The sequence below is a fragment of the Gouania willdenowi genome, unplaced genomic scaffold (assembly GCF_900634775.1).
Source record: "Gouania willdenowi unplaced genomic scaffold, fGouWil2.1 scaffold_85_arrow_ctg1, whole genome shotgun sequence".
NCBI lineage: Eukaryota > Metazoa > Chordata > Actinopteri > Blenniiformes > Gobiesocidae > Gouania > Gouania willdenowi.
Window position 1 is genome coordinate 288,051 of NW_021145250.1, and position 19,166 is coordinate 307,216.

The 19,166-nt window shown below is 39.0% G+C and overlaps 1 protein-coding gene across 1 annotated transcript; it reads left to right on the top strand.

Annotated features, from left to right (window-relative positions):
- Positions 1–766: 766 nt before the first annotated feature.
- On the top strand, positions 767–18,928 carry dbpa (D site albumin promoter binding protein a). The gene is made up of 5 exons (XM_028442803.1): positions 767–1,146; positions 5,009–5,265; positions 7,933–8,119; positions 15,222–15,478; positions 16,597–18,928. The coding sequence occupies exons 1-5, from the start codon at positions 963–965 to the stop codon at positions 16,810–16,812; spliced, it is 1,101 nt and encodes a 366-aa protein (XP_028298604.1). The 5' UTR covers positions 767–962; the 3' UTR covers positions 16,813–18,928.
- Positions 18,929–19,166: the final 238 nt, after the last annotated feature.

Below are 19,166 nucleotides of genomic sequence, written 5' to 3' on the forward strand. Positions count from 1 at the left end.
TTAAATACAATCATAAACTAAAGCTACTGTCGCTTGATGATGAAGATGTTTATATGTAATATTAATGGTCTAATTATTAACATTATCCATCTACAGGGTAAATGGACACGTATCATTAAAAATATTTTTTATTTATTTATTAATAATGAAGTTATAATTTCTTAAATACATCTAGAGATTTAATTCAATGATGATAATTGTCAATATTATTCAGAAATGTATAATAATAATAATAATAGAACATGAATATGAACATATATGCAATATTATTTATTAAATATTTGTTAGTACTTAATGAGATATTAGTACAATTGTAATTAATATTAGGAATAGTATTGTTCGTGATTGTGAATATAGTGTCATATTTTTAGGTTTTATTTTTTCAATCCTCCTGTAATTATATTTTTTTAAATATATTTAAATTAATTCATTTTAATTTAACTTAATTAATTTAAAGCCCTTTTAAGCTCCATCTGATCTGTGTGTGTGTGTGTGTGTGTGTGTGTGTGTGTGTGTGTGTGTGTGTGTGTGTGTGTGTGTGTGTGTGTTTCTATTAAATAAAACATTTCCTCATTTTTGTCTGAGCTTTTCTTTGGTCCACGAACGCAACATGAGTGAGAGGGAAGGCAAGAGGCTGGTGGGCGGGGCTTGTGTATGCCTACAAGCCCCGCCCCTCGAGTGTTCTTTCCCCGTGAGTGGTGACGTCACGCCATCGGCCCGTGTTGGTTCCAGCTGACCGAGGAGCGCGAGGGTTAGAGAGAGAGAGAGAGAGAGAGAGGTAGAGCTCGTGCACCGGAGCAGCAGCTTCAGCCTCGATCATCTCCACCTCCACCTCCACTTCTCCTTGAGCTCCATGTCCATCCTCATGGAGCCGCTGTGGAGGTGAAGCAGCTTCAGCCTCACCTGTGCTCTCACCTCCACCTCTGCTGCTCTACTCCGTCACCTCCCCAGGGCTGGGAGTCATGTCACGGCCTCTCGCGCAGCTCCTGCCTCCGGACGTGCCCGCGGGGGCGGCCACGAGCCCCCAGTTTGGAACCAGCGGACCGCAGGCAGGACCGCTAACCTCCATGACAAACCTGAAGTCCCTGCTGCAGCTGCCCATCAAAGCAGACCCCCGGGTGCTCAAGGACTGCTGCGAGATGAAAGGTGAGCAAGCTGCAGTGCGCGGCCCAGAGGGCGTCCGTTTGAGTTCAGGATCAGGGCCGGATCAGTTTGATCTGGATCAAGTCTGAGCTCAGACACCCACCCTGTCTGTGTCAATGAGGGGGTGTTACAGGTCCAGTAGTGATTGTGTTATCTCATGACTAGTTTCTGGAGCATTGTGCAGAGGTGGTGTTATGGTTGGATGTGTGATCGTGTTATCTCATGACTAGTTTCTGACAGATCGTGTTCATAGCGGTCAGTGTTATGCTTCAACTGGTGGTCATGTTATCCTGTGACTGCTTTCTGAACCATTGAGCACTAACAGGTGGTGTTACAGGTGGATGAGTAATCATGTTATCTCGTGACTAGTTTCTGACACATCGTCCTCAAATGAAATGGTTGAGAATTAAAAGAACTGTCGTGAAAGTCGTCGCCTTAAAAAAACATAAATAAAATAAACGCAATAAATTATTATTCAGGCACATGTTTGTATGTTTTATATATTACACATAACGTACACATTTCTACACCATTTTATGGTTTCTAAATAGAGGAGTTGGCTCTGACACACACACACACACACACACACACACACACACACACACACACAGCCTCAGGCCACACTGTCGGGTTGAATTTTGCTCAAATGAATAAAATGGAGGTTTTTTGGTGTAAAAAGAGGAGCTAACCTTTATAGAGCTTCTCTCTGAGGGTTGATGCTGCCCCTGGTGGTGATTTATTGTACCTGCAGTAAACAGCTGAAGATCAATAACTCATTAAAAAATTAAATCCCCTGAATTCATAACATACGAAAAAGCTAAATGCATTTTAAACCTTTTTATTTAGATCTGTTCCAGTGCTTTGCCACAGACTAAATGTAAATGGTAAATAAACTTGATTTATATAGAGCTTTTATCACCACTGAAACAGTCCCAAAGCGCTTTACGTATCAGCTCATTCACCCAATCACTCTCATGTACAAACATGTAAAACACATTAAAGAGGAAAAATGTCTGCTCCACATATTTCAGAGCTTTTTCTGACAGTCTGAGCAGCGTCTGTTTCATATTCCTTCAAAACACGTTAAAAACTTTGAGATGAATCTTTGCGTTCAACGCGTTAGAGAAAATAGATGTTCTTCTTTCTTTGAGACTGAAGGAACTCCATACATATATTTGGTTAGCTTAGCATGTAGCCACCAGTCTCGCGTGTTTGGGTTAGCTTAGCATGTAGCCACCAGTTCCAAATGTTTAGGTTAGCTTAGCATATAGCCACCAGTCCCACATGTTTGGGTTAGCTTAGCATTTAGCCAATAGTCCCACATGTATGGTTAGATTAGCATATAACCGCGCCACCAGTTCCATATGTTTGGGTTAGCTTAGCATATAGCCACCAGTTCCACATATTTGGGTTAGCTTAGCATGTAGCCACCAATCCCACATGTTTGGGTTAGCTTAGCATGTAGACACCAGTTCCACATGTTTGGGTTAGCTTAGCCTGTAACCACCAGTTCCACATGTTTGGTTAGCTTAGTATATAGCCACCATTTCCACATGTTTGGGTTTGCTTAGCATGTAGCCACCAGTTCCACATATTTAGGTTAGCTTAGCATGTAGCCACCAGTCCCACATGTGTGATTAGATTAGCAGATAGTGGATAGTCCAAAATGTTTGGGTTAGCTTAGCATGTAGCCACCAGTTCCACATGTTTGGGTTAGCTTAGCACGTAGCCACCAGTTCCACATATTTAGGTTAGCTTAGCATGTAGCCACCAGTCCCACATGTTTGGTTTGATTAGCACATAGTGGATAGTCCAAAATGTTTGGGTTAGCTTAGCATGTAGCCACCAGTTCCACATCTTTGGGTTAGCTTAGCATGTAGCCACCAGTTCTACATATTTGGTTTAGCTTAGCATGTAGCCACCAGTCCTACTTGTTTGGGTTAGCTTAGCATGTGACCACCAGTTCCATATATTTGGGTTAGCTTAGCATGTTGCCACCAGTTCCACATATTTGATCAGATTAACATGTAGCCACCAGTTCCATATGTTTGGGTTAGCTTAGCATGTTGCCACCAGTTCCACATATTTGATCAGATTAACATGTAGCCACCAGTTCCATATGTTTGGGTTAGCTTAGCATGTTGCCACCAGTTCTATATGTATGGGTTAGCTTAGCATGTAGCCACCAGTTCCACATGTATGGGTTAGCTTAGCATGTAGCTACCAGTTCCATATGTATGGGTTAGCTTAGCATGTAGCTACCAGTTCCATATGTATGGGTTAGCTTAGCATGTAGCTACCAGTTCCATATGTATGGGTTAGCTTAGCATGTAGCTACCAGTTTCATATGTATGGGTTAGCTTAGCATGTAGCCACCAGTACCACATGTATGGGTTAGCTTAGCATGTAGCTACCAGTTCCATATGTATGGGCTAGCTTAGCATGTAGCCACCAGTTCCATATGTTTGGTTTGCCTAGCACGTAGTCACTAATACCAAAGATTTGGTTAGCTTAGGACATAGCGACCAGTCCCACATGTTGGGTTAGCTTAGCTCCTAGTATTTCTGTTAGCTTAGTATAGCAGTGCTGGCTGAGCAGGGTAAATCAGTGTTGCATTATGGGAGTGATGCTTCTATTCTCTTAGTTTTCTGTGCGAGCTTTGTCTAACGCCCACGTTTCTCCATTCTTTGTCATCTCTGATTTTTCCTGTGCTTTCATTCTCCTCCTCTTCATCTTCCTCCTCTCGACCTCTCGACCTCCTTCCAGAGCAGCTCTCTCTCTCTCTCTATTATTGTCTTGTCATAGCTTGTCTTGTTGTGTCATATCTTGTCTTAGTAGTTTGTATCTTGTCTTGTTCTTTGGTACTTTGTATTGTTTTGTTGTCTTGCTTCATCTTGTCTTGTTTTATATAATCGTATCTTTTTTGTATTGTTATATCTTATTTTGTTCTGTTGTGTCTTGTTGTCTTGTCTTGACACAACATATTTTTTCTTGTCCTGTCTTGTCTTGACATATTGTGTTTTGTCTTGCCTTGTCCTATTTTTATTTTGTATTGGTTTTTCCTTCTATTCATTGTCTTGCCGTGTCTCGTTTCACCTTGCCTTTTTTAAATATGATCTTATCTTTTCTTGTATTATATCTTGTCTTGTTGTCTTGTCTTGACACAGCATATTTTGTTTTGTCTTGAAATGTCGTATTTTGTCTCGTCTCGTACTGTTGTATCTCGTCCTGTTTTGTGTATATATCTTATTTTGTTGTCTTGTTTTATCTCAATATTTTGTTGTGTTATATCTTGACTTGTCTTGTCTTGACATGCCATATCTTGTCCTGTAGTATCATCTCTGTTCTTGTCCGGCTGTGTCTTGTCTTACTGCGTCTTGTTTTGTCTCAACAGTTTGTTGTGTAATTTTGTGTGATATCTTGACTTGTCTTGTTTTGACATGGCATTTTTTTGTCCTGTAGCATGTTGTTCTGTTTTGTCTTGCTGTGCCTTCTCTTGTCCTGCCGTGTCATGCATGGTCTTATCTTATTTTGTTGTGTCAATTTGTGTCATATATTGTCCTGTAGTATCTTCTCTTACTTAATCTTATCTTGTCTTGTTGTGTCCTGTCGTCATGTTGTGACACAACGTGTTTTGTCTTGTCCTGTTGTATCTTGACTTGTCATACAGTATATAATCTTTTTTTCATGTCTAATCTTGTCTTGTCTTATCCTAACTTGTTTTGTCCTATCTTATCTTATCTTATCTTATCTTATCTTATCTTGTCTTGTCTTGTCTTGTCTTGTCTTGTCTTGTCTTGTCTTGTCTTGTCTTGTCCTAGCTTGTCCTGTCTTATATCCCATCTTTATCTTGTCTCGTTCCCAGACAAAGACAAACCTGTGGACTCTGACGAGGACTCTATGGGCGTGGGCGGAGCCTCTGGTGGCGTTGGGGGCGGGGCTCCGGTGCGTTCCAGCTCCCAGTCAGCGTTCCTGGGCCCTCTGCTGTGGGAGCGTACGCTACCGTGTGACGGAGGCCTGTTCCAGCTGCAGTACATGGACCTGGAGGAGTTCCTCACGGAGAACGGGATGGGCATGCACGGGACCGGGCCTAGCTCGGCCAGCGCACAGATACCCTCACAGGTGAGAGAGAGAGAACGCCACCCTGGGGGGTCACCAGTTAATCCTGGAACACTATTTCTCATTGAACCTTTGTCAATCTTCCCCAAATGTCCATAGTAGTAGTTTTAGAGTTTTGCTGAGTCATCATTTGAACACCAAGACACCAAAATAAGAGTATTTAAATTAGATGAAATATTTTCAATGAGACTAATTGTATAAATAAAGGTTGTACATAAATAAATTATTTTTGTATTTTTTAATACAAAATAAATAATACAATAATTATGAATTAAAAATGTTAATCTTTGCAGTAAAACACACTGAGCTACAATTAATGATAATAATACAAACTTATTATTAGAAAAATTAAGATAAACTGTCTTAATAAAAACTACAATATTTTAACAACAATAAAACCCTTATTTTCACAGCGTTTAACAGGAATATATTGAAAATAAAAAAGCTAACAACAATAATATTAATAATGAAAATAACTACAATTAAAATAATAATAAAAAATACTAATACATAATAATAATAATAATAATAATAATAATAATAATAATAAAATACAATAATAATAATAATGTTGATAAAAAATAAAAATGAAATAATAATACTAATAATAATAAAATATAATAATAATATTAGTAATAATAAAATATTAATACTTCACAATGATTATGTTGATAAAATAATAATAATAATAATGATAAAAACGATGATAATGTTAATGATAAAAATAAATGATAAGAAATAATAATAATGATTAAATAGTAGTAATATAAATGATAAAGAAAAAAAATATGATAATGGTAATAATAAAAATAAATAATAATGATGTAAAATAACAATAATAATACAAAAGTGTGTGTGTGTGCGTGTGTGCGTGCACATCTGTCCTGTGTGGCTGATGTTTCCTCTGCTGGGGCAGCTGCTGCTCAGTGCTAGCGGCTAACGCTAACGCTGTGCTATAAATACGTGGTGTAAAGCATCCCTAAAGCCCTCCTTCTGTCACACGGGCTGGACTTTAATACAATGCACAAAAGGAACACGAAAACCTTCAGGAGCAACACAAAGACGGACACGGCAACGGGCCGCCAAATTCTGTGCGTCCCCCAAAAGTAAACACAGAAAATGATTCAAAAACACAGAAAATGACAGAAAAATACACAAGACAATCAGAAAAATATACAAAATCAACAAAATAATATACAAAACTACCACAAAAATAAACAACCAAAAAACACGCAAATTACACAAAAAAAGACACAAAATGACTACAGAAATATACAAAAATTAACAGAAGAATATAAAAAATAACCACAAAAATAAACAACCAAAACAAAAAAAAGCACAAATGACACAAAAATTAAACAAATTGAGAGGGAAAAATAAGCAATTCCAAAAATACACAAAATGACAAACAATACACAAAAAATGTTAAATATATAATAGAAAATAAGACTAATCACATGATAATAAAAACTTATTAGCTACTATTTAAGGAACAATGTACATTTATTAATTACACACCAGACAAACGAATGCATGGTATAAACTAAACAATAAACAGATTAATGAATTTCTTTTAAAGTGAGAGTGAGATGTGTAGTTATAGTTGTGTATATTGTGTATATTGTGTTGTGTAATCAATCCAGTCAGGTGACCAGTGTGAAGCTTAGGTTTAATGGTGTCTGTGGACAGAGGGAAGGAGTGAGTGGTAATAAATAAAACTGGTATTTAGGATCAACGTGTCTAAAGTTAAGCCCAGTACCAGTTTTATCTACAGTCTAAGACATGTCAGTACATCATAGACCAATGTATGTGTAAGAACCACTACTGTAAACCCAGGCACTGCCCCGAACCCGAAGATGCAGCCAGGCTAGCAGAAAGAGCGGGGGACATCCCCCCCCCACAACCGAGCAACCGTCCAGACGCCCCCAAGATCCCAAGCCGAGAGGCAGCCACTGCCCCCCACATACACACCTGAGAAAGCACCAAGGAGTCGAGGACCCAGGACACCCCACCACTGACCACAACCCCCAACCCCAAGGCCCCCCGTCAACATTCGCCCTCCGCACGAGACCCCAGCAGAGGAGCCAAGGCCCACGCCCAGCAGACGGCCAGAGCCGCGCCTGAGGGCCTAGAGCCACCAGGGACCGGACCCCAGGCCAGAAGGACCTGGAATAGAAGCAGCACCGGGAGTAGCCCTACCAGGGACGACGACCACATCCCCAGCCACATAGGGCATCAAGGGGTAGCTGCAAGTCGCCCCGCCTGCCCCTAAGCGCACCGACGAGCCCCCCAGAGCGTTGTGAGCCATTCTCTTCTGGAATGTTGTTGTATAGTCATTGTTAGAACACTACATCAAATGTTGCTGAGTCATGGTTTTGATACTGTTGTGTTATTGCTGAGTAATGGCTTGGACACTATAGTATTATTTCTGAGTCATTGTTAGAATACTACAGTAATGTTGCTGAGTCATGGTTTAAACAGCTGTGTCTTATTGTTGAGTCATAGATTGAACGTTATAATGCTGAGTCGTTGCTTTAACTCAGTTTTTAATCGGAGTACGTGTTTGATCCCTTACCTGTGTGCTATATTATCGCTGAGTCATGGTTAAAGAGCCTGGTTTTTATTGCTGGGTCATGGTGAACTAACACTGTTCTCCTGTCTCCTTCTCAGAGTTCTCAATCTGCGGTTCCCAGTCAGAGTTCCCAGTGTCCTCCATCGTCTCCTCCGCCATGTTCGTCTTCCTCTTCATCCATGTCGTCCTCCTCCTCTTCGTCATCGCTCATCGGACTGGAGACGGTTCAGCCGCAGCCGCAGCCGCCGCAGCCCCAAGGCATGATGGGAGGTCCCGAGTGTCACGGTGAGTGCCCTCGCTAGGTTTTGTTAGCGTTATTGCTCAGAAATGGACTGTTGGCATTTGTGTGCTGTGAGGACCAGTGCTACCCAGGCTTTAATCTGTTAGCATTAATGCTAATGTTTGCTACAAGGCGTGAATAACTCTGCTACTAGCTTCGCTAACTGATTGTTAGCAAGGTGCTCTTAACTGTTAGCATTCACATTAGCAGGTTTGTTCCTGGCTTCTCAAATGCGATATTTGCATTAGCGTTAAATGGCTATTACAATATCTCTGCTGCTGTTATCTGATACTGATTGTTAGCATTAATTTTTGGTCACTTTCTGTTAGCGTTAGCATTAGCTGGACAGTTCCTGTCTTCACTGATTAGGTATTTTCCTTTGGTTCCTTTTTTATTTGCAGAAACGATTAGTTCTGCTGCCTGTAATTCTGGTTATGATTGTTAGCGATAGCAATTGGTGCTAACTGATTACTAACCCTATACTGGTTCTCAGAGCTAACTGTTAGCAGTTAGCATTAGCAGGAATCATACTGGGTTCAGTGAGGATGTTTGTGTTCTAAGTAAAAGGAAGCTAAGCTGCTCAGTCAGTAGCTGCTAAGCTAATGCTAGTTTTCGGTCTGTATTAGTCCTTTTGGTCTAGTTTTTTGTCTGTTTTTGGTCTGTTTCTCATTCTGACTTTGGTCCTTCTGGTCTATTTTCACTCTTTTCTGGTCATTTTTGTCTGTTTTCAATATGTTTTCGTCTGTTTTGGGTCCTTTTTTTTTTTGGCTTTTGGTCTGTTATTAGGTCTGTTTTTGTCCATTTTTGGGGGTCTGTTCTGGGTCCCTTTAGTTGGCTTTTGGTCTGTTCTTCAATCTAACATTGGTCCTTCTGGTCTATTTCTGGTCTTTTATGGTTATTTTTTAATCTTTTTGTTCTTTTTAACCCACTTTTGGTCTGGTTTTTGGCTCTGGTTTTGTTCTTTTTGTTCTGTAGTAAAACCACGGTAACAGTTGGAATCTTGTTTTCCTTTTTAGACGTAAATGCTTGTTTTTAATAGCGTGATGTGGACGTTGACCTCACGGTGAAGTTGTGCTTCTAGTGCTCACAGCGAGGTCACACACTGTGTGTGTGTGTGTGCGTGTGTGTGTGTGTGTGTGTGTGTGTGTGCGTGTGTGTGTGTGTGTGTGTGTGTGTGTGTGTGTGTGTGCGTGTGCCTCCTTTTATTGTGACTCAGTGTCAGAGTGAAGTGGTTTGTGGGAGAATTAGAGGTTGATCCAGGATAGAGATGATGATGATGATGATGATGATGATGCTGCCACACGGGGGAGAAAATACCTCCAACACACACAAACACACACACACACACACACACACACACACACCAACCCTGTGTGTGTGTGTAACACGTGACTGAGCTGAGCGTGATGCATCCATCCAGAAGTCCCTGCGGTGTTTGTTCAGCTACAGAGCGATAGTCGGATGGAAATAATAATCTCCTCCACTCGCACGTTTCACTCAGCTTTTAATTCATTCTGTGAGAAAATCAGGATTCTGTGATGGGAAGGAAAAGAAGGAGAAGAAGGAGAAGAAGGAGAAGAAGGAGAAGAAGGAGAAGAACAGAGGCTAGGAGACATTTTATTTCTGCATCTACAACAATTTTTACTCCTAAAATAACCAAATAAATCAAAATGAATCCTGAAAACAAACATGGAGTCATTCAGTTCATATCAGCCACAAATAATTAATTAGATTAAAGACTGGGCGACCGTGGCTCAGGTGGTAGTGGGTCGTCTTCTGATCGAGAGGTTGGGGGTTCGATCCCAGTACCTGACTATGTGTGGAAGTGTCCTTGAGCAAGACACTGAACCCTAAGTTGCTCCCAGTGGTCGACTAGTACCTTGCATGTCAGTCCTGTCCCACTGGTGTGTGAATGTGAATGAGCTGATATGTAAAGCTTTGAGACTGTTTCCGTGGTGATAAAGCTCTATATAAATCATGTCCATTTACAACGATGAGATAAACTTCATGCATTAATATATTATATTGTACATTTTTTTCTCACAAAACAAAACAAAACAGAAAAACTACAAAAAAAGGAAAATTACAAAATATACTAAAAATACACAAAAAACATAAAAAACACATAAAACTACAAAATACATTTAGAACACAAAAATGTTCAAATAAACTAATATAGGGAAAATGTAAAATAAGAAAATAATCACATAAAGGAGGGAAATAAGTTCATTAAAAATGTAGCAACATTATTAAATTTTTAGTTTTTCAATATTATAGTTTTAAATGTTAATGTATGAATACTTTTTTTCACTAAATATATCTATTTATAGCTAATTATCATTTTACTACGTTAAGGTTTAATTTATACAGACATTTTTTCCCCAGGAAGTTTACGTTTACATCATTTTTGTCGGACTCCCATCGTTTCACTCCCGTGTGTCGTTTATCGGACACGTCGGGGTTAAATACTCAAATGGCTGTTAGCAAACTACAGGTTAGCATTAATCAATTAATTAAAGTCTCATGAGAGGACGACGGACACATTTATTTCTGCTCTTTATTGTTCTGTTCTCCTAGACTATTAATGACACGTATGTCAAGGATGTGCAGTCGACCTTTTTAGGAGCCAAAATGTCAAGGTCAAGGTCACGTCAAGTGTCAAAAACCAAAATGTTTCATATCTCTACCAAAACGTATCGTACAAGTTCAATACTTACATTCATGAAAAGTTCATCTAAAGTGGAGTATTTGATTTAATCAGACCAGACTGTACGACCTACTAATAAAAAGATCAGTAGAGGTCAAAGTTCATGACGTCACAAAAAAAACAAAAAATCTTTTTTTCTAAAACTTTGTCAGAAATTGAGATCCAGTGCTCAGACTGGTACCATTGAACAACATTTCCTTTCAATGTGTGACCTTGACCTTCACTCAAGGTCATATTTAAGGTCAGTTTTCTGTTTTTGTGCATTATTACTTTCAATTTCATTAGTAAAAACAACAAACTTCACGTCATTTTTTCAATTTTATTTAAATTTTCAATTGCCAAATACTTTTTCACCTTGCCTAGTTTATATTATTATTATCATCACTATTATTTCTTTAATTAACTTCTTTAAATTATTATTATAATCATTCTTAATATATATATATATATATATGTATATATGTTTAGTGTTTTCATCGTTTTTTTGTGTAGTTTTAGGGGTTTTTCTCATTCATTCTGTTTGTTTTCTGTGTCTTTTTTTTATTCCTTTTGTGTCTTTTCTGTGTTTTTTCATACAGGTTTATTCGTGTCACACTGTATTATTTACTACACAATGACCCGCATTTATCAACTGTTCTCAGGCTCAGATCTGTGCGTACGATGAGTGTGTTCCACCAAATTCACGCAGCATGTTAAATTCCTGTGTGTGTGTGTGTGTGTGTGTGTGTGTGTGTGTGTGTGTGTGTGTGTGTGTGTGTGTGTGTGTGTGTGTGTGTGTGTGTGTGTGTGTGTGTGTGTGTGTGTGTGTGTGTGTGTGTGTGTGTGTGTGCTTTGATGATGAAAGGGTTAAACTGTGACACAGCACAGAGCCTCGGTGGCTCAATGTTCCTGACGCTCACACGCTCAGCCATGTGCAGCCAACACGTCACGTGCTGCTGCAGAACGCCTCGGAGCAGCGAGGGAGGGAGGGGCGGGGCGGGGGGAGGAGCAGGGGGGATTAGAGAGGAATAAACAGCAGGAACAGCCACTGGGAATCAGAGCAGATTAAAACACAGCTCAGAAAAATCACTGCTTCGCTAACTCTCTCCTGTTTCTGTTTCAATAATATATTTATTAGTCTATGCTTCATTTTATGTACATATTGCAGATATTTCTTTATTACCATTCATTTTTTTTTTTACTTTCTTTATGATTTTTTTCTCCAATTTGCACGACTGATCATTTGATGTAATTTTGTATTTTTTGTTGCTGTTTGTTTTTGTTAAATCAGCGATAATTGAGTGCGTGTGTGTGTGTGTGTGTGTGTGTGTGTGTGTGTTTTCTGTAAATATTTGTTAAGTGTCTGCTCAGGTCATGTGACTACAGAGCTGTGACATAACCGTCTGTCAGTGTGTGTTGACGATAGCAACGATCGAGCTTCCTGCTGAGTGTGTGTGTGCGCGTGTGTGTGTGCGTGATTGTGCATGTGCCTGCCTGTGTTTGTTTGTGTGTTCAGTGTTTCTTCGTTTCTGTTTCAGAGTTTAAAACGTTTCCGCGTCAGTTTACAAACGTTTACCTTTTGTAACATTTAGATTTCATATTTATCATTTAGATTTAGATTCAATATTTAGGCTTAGATTTAGATTTAACATTTAGATTTGGATTTAATATTTTACATTTAGATTTAGATTTAACATTTAGATTTAGATTAAATATTTAGGCTTAGATCTAGATTTACCATTTAGATTTGGATTTAATATTTTTACATTTAGATTTAACATTTAGATTCAATATTTAACATTTAAATTTAACATTTAGATATAGATTTAATATTTAACCATTAGATTTAGACTACAATTTTGATTTAGATTTGATATTTAACATTTATATTTGATATTTAACATTTATATTTAACATTTATATTTAACATTTAAATTTAACATTTAACATTTAGATTTAATATTTAACATTTCCATTGAACATTTATATTTAGATTAATATTTAACACTAACATTTACCATTTAGATTTAGATTTAATATTTAACATTTAACATTTAGATGTAACATTTAGATTTAATATTTAACATTTAGATTTTGATTTAACATTTACCATCCATATTTAAATTTAATATAACATTTAGATTTAATATTTAACTTTTAGATTTAGACTTAACATTTAGATTTGATATTGCTGTAAATCTGGTCAAATGTAATTCACGTTTTTTAAATTGTGGTTAACTGCTATATGTTTATTTGTTTATAATTTACAAATTTTCCGTCTGTTTTTCGTGGTCACGTAAAGTCGAAAGTAAAACTGATTGAAAAAAAGAAACATCAATGTTTTCACGTTTTTAACAGATATTTTTCACTTTTCCAGCAGCTGACGAAGACGTAAAGTGGCAGCATCTGTTGCTTTGGGTCATAAACTTTGAAATGCCACTAAATAATGCTAAAAATAATTAATATTATTATTATAATAATTCATAATTATAATTAATCTCCCTCAGTAACGACCACGAGCATCATCCGTGCGCTGTGAGCAGCAGGAAGTCTCTGAGCTGAAGCGTGTGTTTACATTACAGGGAGGGGACGCTTTATTACGTAACACACTTCCTCATCCACGTTCTTCTTCTGCACCGTGTTTGTTCGTAGCGTCAGGGTTCACGTTGAGGTCAGCCACTGGATCTTTATCTGATTATCAGATTAAAGACAGTCATCATCATCATCATCATCATCTTCAATACACAAAAATACACGAAAAAACTACTAAAAACATTAAAACTACAAAAACAGACAAAAAAATACACAAAAAACATAAAACATAAAAAAAACTGCAAAAGTTAACCAAGAAAAGCCCTTACAGATATATACTAAAGGTGCAACAATACACAAAAAACTACTAAAACATACAGAAAAACTACAGAAATACACAAAAAAGTGAAGAAATATGCTTTGATGTATATTCAATGGTTTTGTGTATTTTTGCAGTTTTGTTGAATAGTTTTCTGTCTTTGTGGTGTTTTTTTCTCTCATTTTGTGTCTTTTTGTGTTTTTAAACATTTTGTCTTTTATTTTGGTGTTTTCTTCATCATTCTTTTTGTTTTCCGTGTTTTTTTTTTTTTTTAGACATTTAGTATCTTTTTGCTGGTTTTTAACAGCAGGTTTACTCATGTCACTGCATTTTTTACTACACAGTGTGTCTCAGAGTGTGTAACTAAGTGTTACTCTAACTAGTCAACAGCAGATGTAGGGGCTGTAGAATGTGGAGGAGTCGCTCTACTCCGTGGGAGGAAGAGGAGGAGCTACTCCTGCTGTCACAGATTGAACAGCTTTCACACGCTTTTTTCTGTAATTTTGTGTGTTTTGGAGCCGTTTTGTGTGTGTGTGTGTGTGTGTGTGTTTTAGTTTATTTTATTGTGATAATGTTGTGTGTTTCATGTCGTCATTAAGTTTATAAAGTCAAAGCCGTGTGACTAAAATATGCTTTACGGTCACACTTCTATAGATCAAATCCATGACCGTTATCAGTTTCTTCTCTGGGTTAAATATTATTATTATTATTATTATTATTATTATTATTATTATTGAAGAAATGAATGAAGAAATATCTTTATTTCTGCTGTTTTGATGTAAATTTAGCTTCACTGTTGCTTTTGTGGCTCAATGACGACCCCTGGTGGTCAGTGAGAATCACTGTAGATATACACAAACAGGTTTATTATAGGAAAGGAAATGATTCATTATTATTATTATTATTATTATTATTATTATTATTATTATTATTATTATTATTATTATTATTTCATATTATTTTTATATTTCATATTATTATTATTTATAATAATAATAATAATCAATCAGTTCTGGCTCATCTTCGCTCTGATGTTGTGCAGCCACAAAAACATGCAAAATAGCAACAAAAATATACGGTGCACCTCTGAAAACACTCAAAAGGAAAATAAAAATGGACAAAATCACACACAAAAACTTGTAACGCAATAAATGGCTCCAAAAATAAAACACACAGATTTTTTTTTAAAGAATATACTGTAACTACAAAAACACACAGGAGAGAAAACTATGAAAAGTACAAACTATGAAAAGTACACGATTTATGACAAAACTACACAAAAACACTCCAAAAATACACAAAAACACTCACAATGGTTCCAAAAACAGCCAAAACAAAAATATATAATATGACACAGAAACACACAGGACAGAAAACTACATGAAAGGACAAGAAAAATAGACAAAATTATGACAAAAACACAATCAAATGTTTCCTGTTAATGCTCTGATTGGTCGTTATTATAACGCTAACATTAATGTTGATCATGTTTGTGTTCCTGCTCTAATTAAATTGCTGACTCAGCAGATCGTACCATGACTAAGGCATTTCTCTCTCCTGTCTCTTTAAGGCGGCCCGGCGGTGCCTCAGGATGCCTCGCCGTCCTCCACCTGTCCACCGGGGCCTCCCGGACCTCCCGCGGCCGGCGCCAACGGCAGCAGTGATCTGCTGGTGAACTTTGACCCCGACCCGGCCGACTTGGCGCTGTCCAGCGTGCCGGGCCAGGAGGCGTTCGACCCGCGGCGACATCGCTTCTCAGACGAGGAACTCAAGCCTCAGCCCATGATTAAAAAAGCCAGAAAGATGCTGGTTCCTCACGAGCAGAAGGTACTACATGTCCCACAATGCTTTGCTCCATCACACCACATCAACATTACATACAGTATATGTACACATGAAAAGTTATTCTAATTCTATCTACACATATTTATTAATAATTAACTTAATCTCATCCTTATCCAATATATAAGTGGGGTTCAAACAAGTCAGGGTTTGTTTTCAGGAATGGATTAGATTCATCAGGTTTAGTTAAACCAGTGGTTCCAAACTAGCAACAGAAAAGGTTTGGGAACCAATGATTTAAGCTAAGATTAGATTAAGTTAATCATGATAAGTTTAACTGTTTGTAGAGTTAGAGATTAAGTTATGTTAAGCTAAGATTGGTTAAAATAAGTAAAGTTAAGATCAATCAGCAGTTAAAAGTTGCTTATTAGAAATGGATAAGTTAAGTTATAGATTGTTTAGTAAGTAGCAAATGTAATAAAAAGGTTAAGATTAATAAATCAGGTTAAGACTGGAAATAATGTGTTCAATTAGGATAGATTAAGTTAAGATTGGATTAAATGTGTTTATCTTAGACAAAGTCAGGATATGTTTCACAGATAAAAGAAGTTAAAACAAGTTGGGATTTCTGGATAAGATAAACCAGAGTGAATTAAGATAAACTAGATAAATATGGGTTAGTTTTAATAGGCTGCTTAAGATAATATAACTCAGGATAAGTAAAACTAAGATAGAATAAGATAATCAGGCTAAATTAAGCTAAAATAGGATTGAATAGGTAAAGAAAGGATCAACTAACTCAGGATAAGATATGTTAATCTTGGATAAGTTAAGGTCAGGATAAGTTTTGTTAGTGATGATGGCTGGTTAAGAAAGGAAAGGATAAGATAACTCAGGATAAGTTGAGCTGGAATAGAAGGTGAAACAGGAAGGTTAAGTTTGGGTTTGTTTAAGTCATTGTTAGTTTGTTTAGCTGACTCAGCGTTAGCTGAAGTTAGCGTGTGTTTAAATGCAGGCATCTGATTGGCTGTTTCTCTTTTGTTGCCCCTCCATCATTCCTCGTTCACCCAAACTGACCCTTTTTGTCCTGCTCTCTCTCTCTCCTCTGTCTCTGTGGCTCCTCCCTCTTCGCCATCCTCCACACACACCCCACACGCCCACAGGACGAGAAGTACTGGAACCGGCGCGTGAAGAACAACGAGGCGGCCAAGCGCTCGCGTGACGCGCGCCGTTTGAAGGAGAACCAGATCTCGGTGCGCGCCGCCTTCCTGGAGCGCGAGAACGCCGCGCTGCGACAGGAAGTAGCCGACATGAGGAAGGAGCTGGGCCGCTGCCGGAACATCATCAACAAGTACGAGAGCCGCCACGGGGACTTGTGAGGCGCCGCCACCAGGAGGAGGAGAGCCGGCAAAATCAGCCAAGCGCACGCAGCACCTGGGCTGGAGCGGCGAGTGGGCGGGGCCGGCTAGCGTAGACCTGCTGTAAGCGCGGCGCCACGCCGGGCGTGAACGCAGCAGCGTGGATTATCTTTTTCCCTCCTTTTTTTGGGCAAATCCAAACGTTTCCTCACTGACCTTTGGCAGCTTCACGTCTGGTGGTTCTCACGCCCGGCGTCGCGTGGCGTTTTCGCAGCTAGTGCGCCGCCGCCGCCGCGGCCCTGGCCGGTTCCAGCCGGTGCTGCTGACCCCACAAACACGCCAGCGAATCGTCACGCTTCAGCTCTTGGACACGGAAGGGGCGGAGCTTTGTTTTATACGGGAGGAACAATCCAATCAGACGCGTCTATTTTCGAAGGCGGGACTTTTGTCCGGCGCAGAAGGCGGAGGAGGGTTTTCATCCAATAACGCAAAGAGATTTTGACACGGGGGGATTAATGTATATTTTTCTATTAGCGACGTATTCAGGACCAGATAATCTTTTGTATATTTTATAAATGACAGCTGGACAGAAACGCACCAGGCGTATTTTCTCCCAGCGTGTGTTCGCCACCAAATAAACTGTCCTCACGTGACGGAGCGCGTTTAGCCGGAGGCAGAATGTATCACAGCTGAATCAGGGATTTAACCCCGCGCTGTCAGACCAGGCCACGGAACTTTAGTTAGTCAGGATTGTGAAACTCGTTTGGAGCTCACGTTAAACTCCAAACAGGCACAGAACAGCTGGAGGAGGGCAGATGTTGGGGGGATAATTAGTGGTGACGCGTGGGAACGGTTGCAGGCACACACAGACACACACACACACACACACACACACACACACACACACACACACACACACACACACACGCTTTACAACACTATCTCTGTGTTCCTCAAACTAGTCCCAATGGTGCAAAGATACACAGCCGTCCTATCCTCTGACACACACACACACCCACACACACACACACACACACACACACACACACACACACTGATGTTGATGCTACTTTTGAGGAAACTGTCAGGTTTGTGTGACTTTTGAGGGCCGCGATGAAACGCACTGATAGAAAAATACACAACTTGCAGGACAAACAAGCACCTAGACAGACGTCACAGATGGTGTGTGAGGGTTTACACACTTTTTTACGGAATTTCTACTTTGTGGGGACTAATTTGATTCTTTTGTTTTGTCGCAGTTTTTCGGAGGTGTAGAACACAGTGGGATGAACAGTTCATCCTCATTTTGTCAGTGTGTTATAAAAGTGTCCTCAAGTGTCACAAAAACACACATGCATACATACACACACGGAGACACACACACTACGCAACACAAGTGAAGTTTGCTCCTCAAACCAGTCCCTAAGGTGCAAAGATACACAACCATCCTATCCTCTAACACACACACACACAGTTTGATGCCACCTGTGAGGACACTGTCAGGTTTGTGTGACTTATGAGGACCGCGGTGTAACACACTATGTGACCCCGATGGACACACAGTTTTTAAAAACACACAATATACAGGACAAATGAGAACCTGCAGAGGCGTCACACACGGTGCATTAAAGTGTTTTTTTTATTTCAGGAATTTCTGCTTTGTGGGGACATTCGACACTTTTGGTGTGTTGCGTTTTTAGAAGGTGTAAAACCCAGTGGGATGATGGGAAAAGACAGACAGTGTCCTCATTTTGTCAGTGTGTTATAAAAGTGTCCTCAAGTGTCACAAAAACACACACACACACAGGTTTAACCCTGCTCAACATTGTCGTTATAAACTCTTATGGTGCTGATCTGATCCTTTTCTGACTTCCACACACACACACACACACACACACACACACACACACACACACACACACACACACACACACACACACACACACACACACACTTTGACACTTTTTCAGTTGATCGTTTTCTTCCTCCGTCTCCTCTTGTATTTTAATGACTAGTTTAAACCTGTTGAGAATTGCTCCCACTGCTACCGTACAGATGTACCTTCTTTGAACATTTCACACTATTCTCTCACTAGATGAATATATTATATATAATAAAATATATATGTATGTATGTATATGATACACGCTTGAATTATTATGTGATTATAGTTGTAATATACATGATTGAATATATATTTGAAAGCGAATCCTTTTGTGCGGTTCTTTCTCAGGTTGGACGTTTTTATCCCTGAGCTCGTGTTGCTCGTGTCGGTGGACGTGGTTTTTATGTCTTTCTTTCTTTCTTTTGAGATTTAAAAAAAAAGTCATTTTAATTTGTCTTTCCATCCCGCTAACTCACCAGCTGGGCCAAAC